The sequence below is a fragment of the Eleutherodactylus coqui genome, chromosome 8 (assembly GCF_035609145.1).
Source record: "Eleutherodactylus coqui strain aEleCoq1 chromosome 8, aEleCoq1.hap1, whole genome shotgun sequence".
NCBI classification, from domain to species: domain Eukaryota; kingdom Metazoa; phylum Chordata; class Amphibia; order Anura; family Eleutherodactylidae; genus Eleutherodactylus; species Eleutherodactylus coqui.
The window spans coordinates 16,088,295-16,100,766 of NC_089844.1; the positions used below are offsets into that span (position 1 = coordinate 16,088,295).

Sequence of the window (12,472 nt, forward strand, 5' to 3'; positions counted from 1 at the left end):
GTGGTGAGACCTTTTCCTCGATTTCAAATTGTTGTGTTTCTGAGCCCCCCCAACATGACATTTGGTGGTCAGGACAGACGAAGGACGGCTCGGTCTGCTGGGCTGATAGTCACTTAGTTTTTAACAGATCTTAAAGACCAAACAGCCTGACAGGTGAGCGATTTACATGGGATGCCGATCGCCTGAATCCGCAGTTTCCATGATGATTCATGCGATAGTCGCCCCGTATACATTCACTGAGAACCGTCACATTTCGCTCTACTGACGTGAATCCAGGCGTCTTTCCTGCTTCTCTTCCTTCACCATAAAACCTCTTTCATTGCGGAAAAAATAGATCATCGCCACTAAATTCAGAGAGTCGGAATTTTTTTTTTCCGTAGGCCAAAGTGTGTTTTAGGACTTGTTCTATGCTGGACAAGCTTCAGCATTGTTTTTGTGCTTTTCTCCATGTTGTGTGTTTATTTTTTTTTTTTTATAAACCTTTTTAACTTTTTTCTCTCTGTAGTCAGACTACAGATTTTGACCATTTGACTGATTGACCGTTACATGAGCCAAGGTCTAGACTGAACTAACAGACCCTCGTTAGGCCTCCATCATCACCCTGCAGCGGAGCTCCCTCCATCACTCATATAGCAGTTAGCATTGACTGCGGCATCTAAGCGGTTAAAGTACCAGGGGCGGAGCTAAGTGCGACCTGGCTGTTGCAGCAGTAACCTCCTGCAGTGCGTCAGTCCGCTCTGCACTTGCGATGTACTGGCGTCGGTTTGCACCATCCGTTATGCCAGCTTCTAGTATAAACTATAGTAAATGTGGTGGGCCATCAGAGGCCACGCCCCTCCTACACCCCCTTTGTTCTTCCTAAAATCAGTGGATATGGCATAAAACATCAAATCACATTTTTTTACACACAACCCCACTTGCATTAAGGGGGTGACTTTGGGATCATACATTCCCTCCTGCTGCAGCAGCGTACGATGATCAGAATATAACGCTACGGCCCGCAGTCTGGTGGCAGCCATGATGAATTTCTCATTCATTAAGGACCCCCGCTTCCTTTTTGTTATGTTTATCCAGACTTTGCTTCTGGTATTTCAGCCGCATGCGACCCGTCAAGAGCGTCGCTCCTGGAATCCCCTTTAAATAAGGCCTTTCAGCCCCGATATACTTACTGGATGCCCGAAACTGTGAGATCAATTCCAAATTATTAGTAGATGTCCAATTACTGATTGCTGCAGTAAGCCGCTTCCGCCAGAGTATACGGGGCACGTTGTATGCAGCACATATATTCTATACGGCGCCTCTTGAAGGTTTAGCTCATCTCTTCTGGTTTCCCTTTAGGTGGAGAGTGAAAAGTTGAAGAGCCTGACGGAGGGACTGGAGGCGTACAACCGAGCACAGAAGAGGAACTGCAAGTAAGGATCTGGTCGTGTCTTGGACTTAACCCCTTAGTGACCAGGCCTGTTTTGGAACTAAAGATGCAACAATTTTGGGGGGATTTTCATTTCCACTTTTATTTCAGAAGCCATAAGTTTTAAATCTTTCCATCGACCTCCTGCGAGGGCTTGTTTTTGTGTTGTGAACTATAGATTTTTTTTTTTACCCTTTTTTGGGGGTACATAGACTGTATTATATAACTTTTCACACAGGTTTTTCCTGCTGGTTGGTACGATTCCGACTATACCAAAATTTTTATGTATTGTATGATTTTTTTTTTTTACGCTTTTGCATAATTAAAACCCCCATATATATATTCTTTTACATAATTGCAATTGAAGTCCCATAACTTTTTTTTTCTCCTTGGCTGAGCTCTGTCAGGGATTGTTTTTTTGCATAACTAGCTGTAGTTTTTTTTATTGGTACTATTTTAGGGTGCAAAAATTATATATCTTTCTTTTTAGATTTTTCCACTATTGCACAATAAAATCCTTGTTTTTAGCGTGACGAGCTGTAGTTTTTTTGGGGCATCGTTACAGAATACATTTGGCTTTTTTGATAACTTTTATCTATTTTTTGGTGAGGCAGAATGTACAAAAAGCATTTTGGCTGTTTTTTAGCTTTGTTTTCTTGCACAGTGTTTGCTGCACAGGATAAATAGTGTATTCAAATGATTGTAGGGGCGTGACCAGACCAAACGTGCTGTTTTTGTTTTGTTTTTTTGTTTAATTTTTTTTTTTAACTTTTTTTCAAACTGAAGGGAAAATCCACAAGGTGTTTTTGGTTTTTTTTTAATTACTATTTCAACGTGGATTTTTTTTAAATGTCTGGACAGTCTCATTGAATCTCAATGAAGTACTGGTTCGCTACCATGACCTGTGCTCTTCAGTCACCTCCTCACTGCAGGGGGTGCGGTTACCCCCCCATCCTTATACTCCAGTATATACGGTATCTTGTCCTCCAAAATGATCCAGACTTTTTTTCCTTTCTCTTTTCTTAGGAGTGGAACACTAAATAATCACTTGGAAGCTGCAATACACGAGGCGATGAACGAGCTGGACAAAATATCTGGCAATGTAAGTCCCGACACTTCCCAGCAGCTGGTGGACGGTAATTACCGTATGTGCAGAGCGATACGGAACGAGTGACGTTTGGATGGAATTATACTTTGGGGGTCTTTACACTCTGAAATCCAAATATAGAATGTGTATGGAAGAGCGCTCACTGCGGAGATGTCAACACTGTGGTGGTCCTGCGGGATATTCTATAGTAGGAGGTCAATCTTCTCAGATATAGCCAGGAATGTATAGGTGCTCCAAAGAAATCTCATATCACTGATGAAACGGCAGCCAGAGGATACTCCATTCACAGAGTGAAGGAGACAATAAAATGGCAAGACAAAAAGAGAAAAACTCCTCAGCGCTCACACCAATGTAATGCATACAGGTATAGGTGAAAACGGATGAAACTTACTCGGTGGAGGCGCCTATAGCCCAGGCGCCTCCCAATCCAGGATTAGCTTGTCGCACGGGGATGAAAGCCAGCAGCAGCAGAGATGTTTTCACAACTTTTATTACGTGCAATCAAGGTACACTTGAGCGTACCTTGATTGCACGTAATAAAAGTTGTGAAAACATCTCTGCTGCTGCTGGCTTTCATCCCCGTGCGACAAGCTAATCCTGGATTGGGAGGCGCCTGGGCTATAGGCGCCTCCACCGAGTAAGTTTCATCCGTTTTCACCTATACCTGTATGCATTACATTGGTGTGAGCGCTGAGGAGTTTTTCTCTTTTTGTCTTGCCATGAAATCCAAATATGGCGTACTGGCGGGTTTCTTTTTCCATTTCACTTCACTTAGAAATCTTTAAACGTTTTTTAGTTAATTATACGGTACAATAAATGGTAACCTTAGAAAACACAACTCGCCCCAGAACAAGGACGAGCCTCAGACCGCGACGTCGGCAGAAAAATAAGAGGTGCGGTTTTATTAATTTTTTTTAAATAAAAAGAAAAACTTCCGCTTTGTGAAGAGCTTAAAGAGAATCCGTCACTATAGTTATATTAACCATGCTATGATTAGTTGTGATGGCGGGCAGCTCAGGTTTGTAGTCTTCAGTGACCTACCTCTCGCTTTCCCTGCAACACCATACACTAAGTTACACTGCAGTCCGGGGGGCCGGAGGAGGGATTCTTGATACTCTCATGCTCCCCGTTCCTGCAGTTCATGAGCGGTCTGATAATCTGACCTGCTACACACCGCTCTGCGCATGCACTCCTATAGACTTCTTCTACAGAAGAGTGCGCAGCCAGGACTCTGAGCATGACATACAAATCGGACTCTCTTCAGATTTTACCTGGAAACACTGCAGGAATCGGGAGCAGGCAAATATAACAAGTACACCCCCGGCCCCTGTGGCAGTGCATCTGCTTGACTGGTGCGTCATTTAAGCTCCTTCCCACTACAAGGGGTGCAGTGAGGGGAGGCACGATGGACGTGGGACCCCTGTCCTCAGAATTTATGGGTGTCCCAGTGGCAAAGACCCCCACGGATCAAACGTCTATCACTTGTGGATTCTGTGACAACGGCTTTCAGTGCTAATGTCCTCCAGATGTCTCCTTATGACCTCTTGGACGGACATATTTGGTATTAACCTCTTCTTGACTGCAGAATGTAAATTTACCTCCTGCAGTCGTGGAGGGTTTATGGAGCGTTGTCAGATGTCATAGTGTGAAAAGATGAGGAAAATGTACAAGTAAAGACCTCTAGCCGCTTCTTGTAAGCTTTATTATTAATTGCACACAACAGGCCAGGGCGGGACATACGGAGGTGTCAGGATAACCGCATAATGTAAATATACCCGTGCATTGGCGATGGTTGTATGAAGCGGGCGCAGGAATCTAAATGGAGTTTAAAGTCCAAACTATTCAAATATCGCACTTTTTCTCACACATGGCGAAAGCCGTAAGAAGAAAAAATGTATACAATGCAAGAATTACAGCTTTTTCCGTCACCTAAAAAATTGTAATAATTGATCATACGGTTGTACCCCATGATGGTGCCAATATATACTTCAGTCCGCACACAAAAAAACAAGGCCTCTCACCACCAATCAAGGGGAAAGGATCAAAAGAAAAACACAACGATGGCCCTTAGAAGATGGCGACAGCAAGGCGAACGCATCATTTTTACCACACTGGGGGGGACATAAAAACAATATCTAAAAGGAGCACAGTTGCAGTTTTTCTTCCCATTTCACCCCTGTTCTAAAAGTTTATAGAAGTTTTTTCAGTACATCTATTAAATGGTTAAAAAAATATATAACCCGTCCCTCAAGAAGCAAGAACTTGGACAGGCAGCTGTGTTGACAGGAAAAAAAAAAAAAGACAAAAGTTATGGGTTTTGGAAGACGGAAACTGAAAAAAAAAAAAGCATTAAGACAGCGATGTCACAAATAATTTTTAATTCTCCAACAAATTATAAAGAAATTAGAGTCGCTAAACCGCCATGTACGTAAAATTGCTGCTATTTGGTCATTTTGTGACACTTTGGGCATTAAAGGGGTTTGCAGGATTTTTACTATTGATGACCTTTCCTTAGGAATGGTCATCAATAGTTGATCAACAGGGGGCTTCTGATCAGGATCGCCACCAATCGGCTGATCCTCTGGCCGTTGTCAGTGTGGACATCGCTGGACGCAGGTAGAGCCGTCAATATTGCAGCCGCCTGAGCCGACAGATACAGAACCCATTCAATTTAATGGGAGCTGTCCCTGCAATACCAACCCGGGCCACTGACTATGGACAGCGCTATTTTCTTCCAAGCACTGACAGCAGAGTAGGGTATCTAAAGCTGTGGAACCCGACTTATTAAATTGGTGCCCTATCCTGTGGATAGTGGAGAACCCTTTAAAGGGTGGAAACCCCATCATCTAATGGTTGGGCCTTTACATATTCGGGCATCATTATGTATATATAGATGGATAACCGCAGTATTCCTGCTTTTTGTTTTTCCTTCAGGTGCCTCAGAGAGAGCGACAGCTGAAGCCCCCAAAACCCAAGAGGAGGAAGATCTCCAGATAACATTGATAGTTCCTAAGATGCTATATGTGTATATAGGCATTGATAATATATGTATATCAATATTTCTAGATATCGCCACCTGGTGTAAAGTGAATATGTGGTAAATATTTTTGCATTTTAGGCAGGTGGGCGCTGGAAACCTAAAAAAAAAAAAATCCCCTCCCCCTCTCCTCCCATGTGACTGAATGGAGATAAAATGTTTCTTTTTTTTTTTTTTTCTATAACGCTACAATTGTGGTTATAAAGAATATTAGTCCGACGTTTCTGATACATTTTCAGTGTGTATATAAGAATTCTAGAGTTTGATGACGATAACCGCCCTGTAAATAATGTACCATATTGTCATGTACAAGCCGACTTAATGCACACTTTATCTTCTACTGTACAATAGTGTACAAAAATTCTTTGGTTTCTATCAAGTTAATGTTTAAGCGGTGTAGAGAGGTAGAAGGAAGAACGGAAAACCCTTCTTTTATATCACAATGTCAGAGATGACCACATGGGGGCGCTCATCTGTCCTGATCATTACTTTCCAGGAAGCCCCTGGGGGGCTCTTCACATCACATTTTGGACTTCTGTCGAGCATATACCATTTAATACAAAAGAAAATTGTATTTGACCGAGCCGCAGACTCCAACTGGTCTGACGCAACCCTGAAGTGCGCACTTCTAGGTTTTACCGCCCTTATGTTCGTGTTCGTTTTTTCTTTTTGCGGAATAGTATAACCCAGCGTGCCACAACAAGGGGCGCTCGGCGGATATTCTTTATTTACATTACAGTTGAGGCCGTAAAGTTGTATGTTTCCGGTCTTTGATGATTTGTACCCTGTTTGGGTCATCAGTAGTTAATCAACAAGGGTCCACCGCTCGGGACCCCGTCCATTAGCCGATCGCCTGGCCTGCCGTCAGTGCAGCGGACTGGATGTTGTCCTTGATAGGAAGACGCAGCAGAGGGAGCGCTGCTCTTACCCTTCCTGCTGAGTACAAGACGTGACATCCTGACCACGAGAGGAGCAGGAAGCGGCGCAGCATTTAGGTTGACGACAACTTATGTCTGTTTGTATATGCTTACCATTACGTACCTTCTTTGTATACTTTTTTTCATGTTCATTTAATATACAGCATATGTTAAACGTGATGTGAAGAGCCCCCTACCTCCATTCCCGGTACCTGTTGGAGAGTGAAGCAGCATAAGATTGCATGTCCTCTGCTGACTTAACTAACTGTAATAATTAATTTCTCCCACCATTTTTTTCTGCGATGGCCGAGGTAAAAAGGGTAGCTGACCTGGGTGGCCGTCCCTGTCGTGTTACCTTGTAAGTGCGCCACCACCGTGTTGTATGCCCAGTCCGCTCTAAATAACACACAGGTCTGCAGCAGTTTAATGCAACCCGCCGCTTCTGGAGAAACAAAGATGGCCGCCACACTCCTCTGACTACCTGTGTGCATCATTACTCTGAGGCACTACACCCACTGCTGACCAGTCAGAGCAGCTCGTAGCGTCCTAGACCATCGATGCTTACTCTTCAGTGTGTATCAGGTAGTCGGACAAACGCTGCCGCCATCTTTGCTTCTCCAGGACCGTATTGCTGTAAATTTAGAGTCACCCAGCTCTATAAGCCAAGCTTTATAGTCTGAAAGTAGGTGAGCCGCTGAGTCTGGGGAGGTAAAGATTGCACTTCCCCCAGTGTCAGCGCTGAAAGCCGCCGCACAATGCAAAGTAATCCGCCCGTTGTCATTTTACAATGGGCGCGCTACTTGGTAGTATTGAGTGGCGCTTTCAGCGCCGACATCGGGGGAGGTTTTATATCGCTTACATCCCTGGGCTCAGGGGGTCACTTACTTTCAGCCCCTAAGCTTAGCTCACAGGGTTAAAAGTAGGTGACAGAGTCTCTTTATTGGTGAATGGGGATCAAATTTCCAACCCCCATATTTAATGGTGTGGCCTGTAGTCACTGATAGCCGCCCAGGTCAGTAATGACCCTACAGACGTACAGCAGAGAGGGTTCCTAGTTGCATCTCTGTTTTTTTTTTTCCATAAACGTATAATTCCTAGGGGTTCTCCACCTAAATATTAGGGTGCCGTCACTTGGGGTGTAACCCGCTGCAGGGTCGCTGCTTGGTTTCAGCATGGTGGATGAGATTATTCAAGATCTCTTCCACATCCGCACTTTTCACCCTTTGCAATGCATAGGGTAAAATCTGAGGCCAATCTGCATGTAAGACCGGATTCACACGACCACACGCAATGCGCAGTGAATAGAACGCACTGATTTCAATGGGTTCGTTCACAAACACGGATTTTGCGTGCCCTATTCTGTTGCACAAAAAGCTATGCAGCACATTCTCCCTTACTGCGCATGTAAGCAAAACATCAGGAACGAATTACACGATTTGGCTGCTTTAATAGCTGCGCTGCGTTGTTTTTTGTGTGCAAACAGTACAGTAAAAAAAAAAAATCACCCGATGCGCAAATGAGCATAAAGTCGTGTGAATACGGCCCAACACTTTGTAGCAGAATCACAAAAAATAGAAAGCTTTAGAAAATTGTAATCTAAAAGAGTTTGGAAATTGTTGGCTGACTAATCTATTTATATCGGGCGGAATTCCGTTTTTCTGACTCGGCGCTCCAAATTTCCTGCATAATAATAATTAAAGGGGTTTTCTGACCTTAATTTTTAAAAAATTGTCCCCCGGAAGCGAAAGGCATGAAAGCATACTCACCCTTCCATTGTGCTTCCGTTACAGCGCTGCCACCACAGTCCCTGCTGAAACGGGAAGTGATGACATCATATTCATCACTTACATGGCCGCTGAGGCTGGCAACTGGCTACATGGGTGATGTGAGTGATGAATATGATGCCATTGCTTTCTGTTTCAACAGAGATCGGAGTGAAGAGGGCCGGACCCGGAGGCACAATGCAAGATTGTGTTTTATTTTTTTTTAAGTTAGAAAACCCCTTTTAAAAGATGCGATGTGCGCTGCCTGCAGCCACCACTAGAGGGAGTTTGCTGCATACTGTATTATAGATTATAACGCTGCCCAGTTAGATTGTACTTACATGAGCAATGCAAGTTATAGCCGACCTTCTGGGCTGCAACGCCCATCGCACAACACAGTGCATGTCCCATTCTCATGCGAGACGCTCACAAAAATGGGACTTGCAGTGATTCTTCAAACTCGGACCCTTTTTGAATGAATGGGTTCATTTTAGATGCGATTACTGTCCATGTCGGACAAGACAAAATCGAGCGAGATTCAAAGATCGTGCAAGATTAAACGTTTTTTAGTCTAATCAGAGAATATCGTGTCTGTGTCTGACAAGTGGGGGACCCACAGTAACTGCAAGAACGGGGTCCTATTTGCCCCTGTAAGAACAGACCGATGCTCAAGTTAGTATCCTTCTGCTCTAGTCAGGAAGGAATCTTGTAATTAGAGGGGGGTCTCAATCATACGATTCTAACTCCTTTAACACTTACTAAGCTCCCTCTAGTGGCCGCAGCATCTTGTCTGTTACTATATCTATGCAGAAGATATGGCGCTCTGTATCAGAAAAAAAAGCGCTTCAGCCACTATAAAAGGATATTGAGAAACTGGTGCATTTTCATCCTCAAAATGACTGATAAAAGGCCGATGGTCCCTCTAAGCATACGGCCATACCCATATATTTTCCATTGTGGAAAATCCGCAGCACATTTGCTGCAAGTCAACATACCTTAAAGGTTGTACTTAAATAATAAACTGAAACATACTTACCCGTCCACTGAGATCCAACGCTGCAGTCCCGCTGTGGTCCCAGTGATTGTTGTGACTGATTTCACAGGAAATCAGATGACTATCACTGGGGCTGGATCCTGGCGGAAAATATATTTCGGTTTATTATCTTTGTACAGCCTGCCTAATTGAAGCGGGTTATCTGGTAACCGACGGAAATCACGTCACTAATAATTTAGGTGGAGAACTTTTTTTTTCTTTAGCCTGCCTGTCGTTACACAAGTGGGCGACAAGAACCCCCATTATTCCAACAGCAGAGTCTAGGGAGTATACATTTCTCATTGACACATGCATCTCCGTGGTGCAACCCCATTAAAACGCCCATTAGATTAACTCGTTACGGTCGTCATGACAGGTGCACTTTGTTTCTAATACCCCCCCTTTTTCATTACTTGGTACATCCTGTAAGCATTTTTTTTTTTATTGCACTGATTTGCAGCCTAACCAATTCCTAATCCAGTATTTGGGTTGATCCAGAACAATCCACATATCGCCGATGTGCTTACGTGATCTTCTTTGTGTTTGTTTCTAAGCCACAGCTGAGATTCCACGGAACGTATCCCTGGGTTTCACCGGCAAAACTTATATTGCTAATGATCCGACACTACAGAACTGTGTGCTGTCTGCATAGCCCGAGCTTGGAAGCATGCATCTCCGTTGTTCCATCACACAGTATTAACACGTCACGAGCCGCCGGGGTTGGATGTCGCCATCTGCACGGTGGCTTTTTTTTTTTCTTATTTTGTGTTTTATCAGTATTATGTAACATATCACAGATTTATTTTATTTAAAAAAAAAAAAAAAGTATTTATACTGTTAACAGATTATATATTAACGTGGCTGAAACCTGCGAGTTATTTTATTAACCAAATTATTTATGTTACGTAAAGTGAAAATGTGAAGCTACAAAGAAAAAAAAACACTACGTATAAATGAGCCGACAATATTGTATTGTAACGAAAAAAGTTTCACTTGTGCATTTGTATATTCACCTATGTGGCTGCATGCGTGAATATACATCTGTGAGCTCTGGACCTGATGGATTGCAAACAGCTCCTGGTGTGATCACCACCACCGCGTGTACCCATCATCTGCCCCTCTGGCCAGGAAGCCATTTAGGAGAGGACCCATAGACCCCCAACAGGGCAGTGAGCGCCATCCTTCCCTTTGAGGATTGTATCGGTGCCCAAGGGGACTTCGAATGTCTTGCTAGATCCTCCTTGCAGTGCATTGAGCTTTGGCGCAGTTGTCGTATCAGCGTTATATGGCGGTTTTAGGCGCAGATGTTGACTTTTGATGCGCAATATTGAGCAACAAGTGAAGTTGGGACTACACCCAGGTATATAATGCAGACTTCATCAAACTGCACCAAAGTTCCTCTTAAAGGGATTTTCAGATACTTCCATTTTTCTAAGTGATCAGAATGCTTGAAAATAATAAAAGTAGTACTGCTCACCTAACCTCTACCCCCACCGACACAAACCTGTCACCATTGCAGCCAATCAGTGACTAGCAGTTCAGGCATTGGCTGCAGCAGTCACATATCTGTGTCAGCAGGGACCCTCGGAAGCCACAGGAGATCAGTCACTTATTTTATCCCTTTTAAATAAAGAAAAACTAAAAAGTGCCCGCGCCCCTCTGAGAGTAAGTTCACACACTGCGGATTTGCTGTGGATTTCTCATGGAAGTTCCTTAGTAATGTGCAGTTCAGCATAAATGAACAGGGACTCCACAAACCCCATCACTTACTGTGGAAGCAGAAGCGCCGTGGATTATTACAGCAGAATTCATTCATTGCAATGTGGGGAGTGAATTCCACGAAGAAACCCGCACCAAAACTCGCACGCGGCTTTTGGAATCTGTTTTCTCAGATGTGTGAACATACTGCAAAAGCAACTATTTGTTACAGAGTGGCACTCAGTAAGGATGTATTTACACGGGAGATTTTATCTTGCGAGATGCACAAAATTTGCGCCAAAATAGAAACCATTATTTGCAATGGCCCTATTTCTTACTTTTTTTATTTATTTATTTTTTTTTGTAATTTCGTTTTGTCGGTACTCCCTCAGGAATAGTGAAATTTGCACAAAGTGGTGGGGTGTTTGCCAAAATGTTCACACCCCTTTCAGACACAGCGCGTAAGGTCATGTGACCCATCTAGACCTGGCATTAATTAGCAATGTAACCAGATGGCTTCAGTTCACTCTGACCCATCCGACTAGAACTGAGGTATATAGAGAAGCTGTAGGGGCAACTCCAAAAAATGGCTGCCAGTGCTGAGTGCAGGTGATGAGTACACCGTGTCTTGTCCCCGCCCCCGTATGATGCCCTGACTTCTCCCCACCACCTACAAATTACATCAAGCGATGTGTGTTTAGTGTTACTTTTTCAGATGTTCTCGTTCCTCCTATTTTGTAACAGTCCTGCTTTTCTGCCGTTTGTTGTGTGGGTGTTCTAATATTTTCGATTTCTTCTGTTTCGTTGTATCATTTTGTACCGATCATCAAGCCATTTCCTGAGTGTTCCCAATGATTCCGTTCTGTACTTTACATTGGTCGTCTCTGTAAAGTGCATGCGATCTTCCTTTTCATTGATTTTCTTCTAGAGTGTATGATAGGAGTAGTTGTTTCAGTCCATAATGTTGTATTTTATTTTTTTTTTCTCTTTTTGTTTGTTTTTTTAATCTAAGTTTTCTGGTTTTCTGTATGCAGTTAATGTAAATATCGTGAGCATTACAGGTCATGCAGTGTTGTGACATTTTTTTTAAAATGTTGCACCAACTTTACGATTAAAACAAAAAAACTGGTCACATACTTGAAACTCTATCCAGAGACCCTTTTATTTTCTGTCTCCGAGCAACAATTCTAGCAGACGCGCCTATCCTGCAGCCATTTTTCTAAACAAATTAATGCTTTGAAAGGTTTTTAAAGGGGTGGTCCCATTTCTAGCTGCAGACAGCAGACCGCTCCCTACATAGCCTGCAGTACCAACCCAGGCCACTGCGCAAAGTCCTACTGAAATGAATGGGTCTCAGACTGCAGTACCAGCCTGGGCCACTGCGCAATGTACAGAGCTCTCTGCTTCCTATAGCAAAACAGCTAGACGTAGGACCACCCTTTTAAGACACATGCACACTAAAATACCTTACATCTCTATAATGGGAGTCATTCCTTATTATACAGCGT

General features: G+C 43.4%; 1 protein-coding gene across 2 annotated transcripts in view; it reads left to right on the forward strand.

The window, feature by feature from the left end:
• Positions 1 to 12,101, forward strand: part of MBD5 (methyl-CpG binding domain protein 5) — a 67,058-nt gene extending 54,957 nt beyond the window's left edge. For both annotated transcript variants that reach the window (XM_066575187.1, XM_066575188.1), the window contains exons 9-11: positions 1,339 to 1,412; positions 2,435 to 2,510; positions 5,451 to 12,101. In XM_066575187.1, the coding sequence (XP_066431284.1) occupies positions 1,339 to 1,412; positions 2,435 to 2,510; positions 5,451 to 5,513 (213 nt within the window). In that variant the 3' untranslated portion in view covers positions 5,514 to 12,101. The remainder of the gene's footprint in view (positions 1 to 1,338; positions 1,413 to 2,434; positions 2,511 to 5,450) is intronic.
• The last annotated feature ends 371 nt before the right edge of the window (positions 12,102 to 12,472 follow it).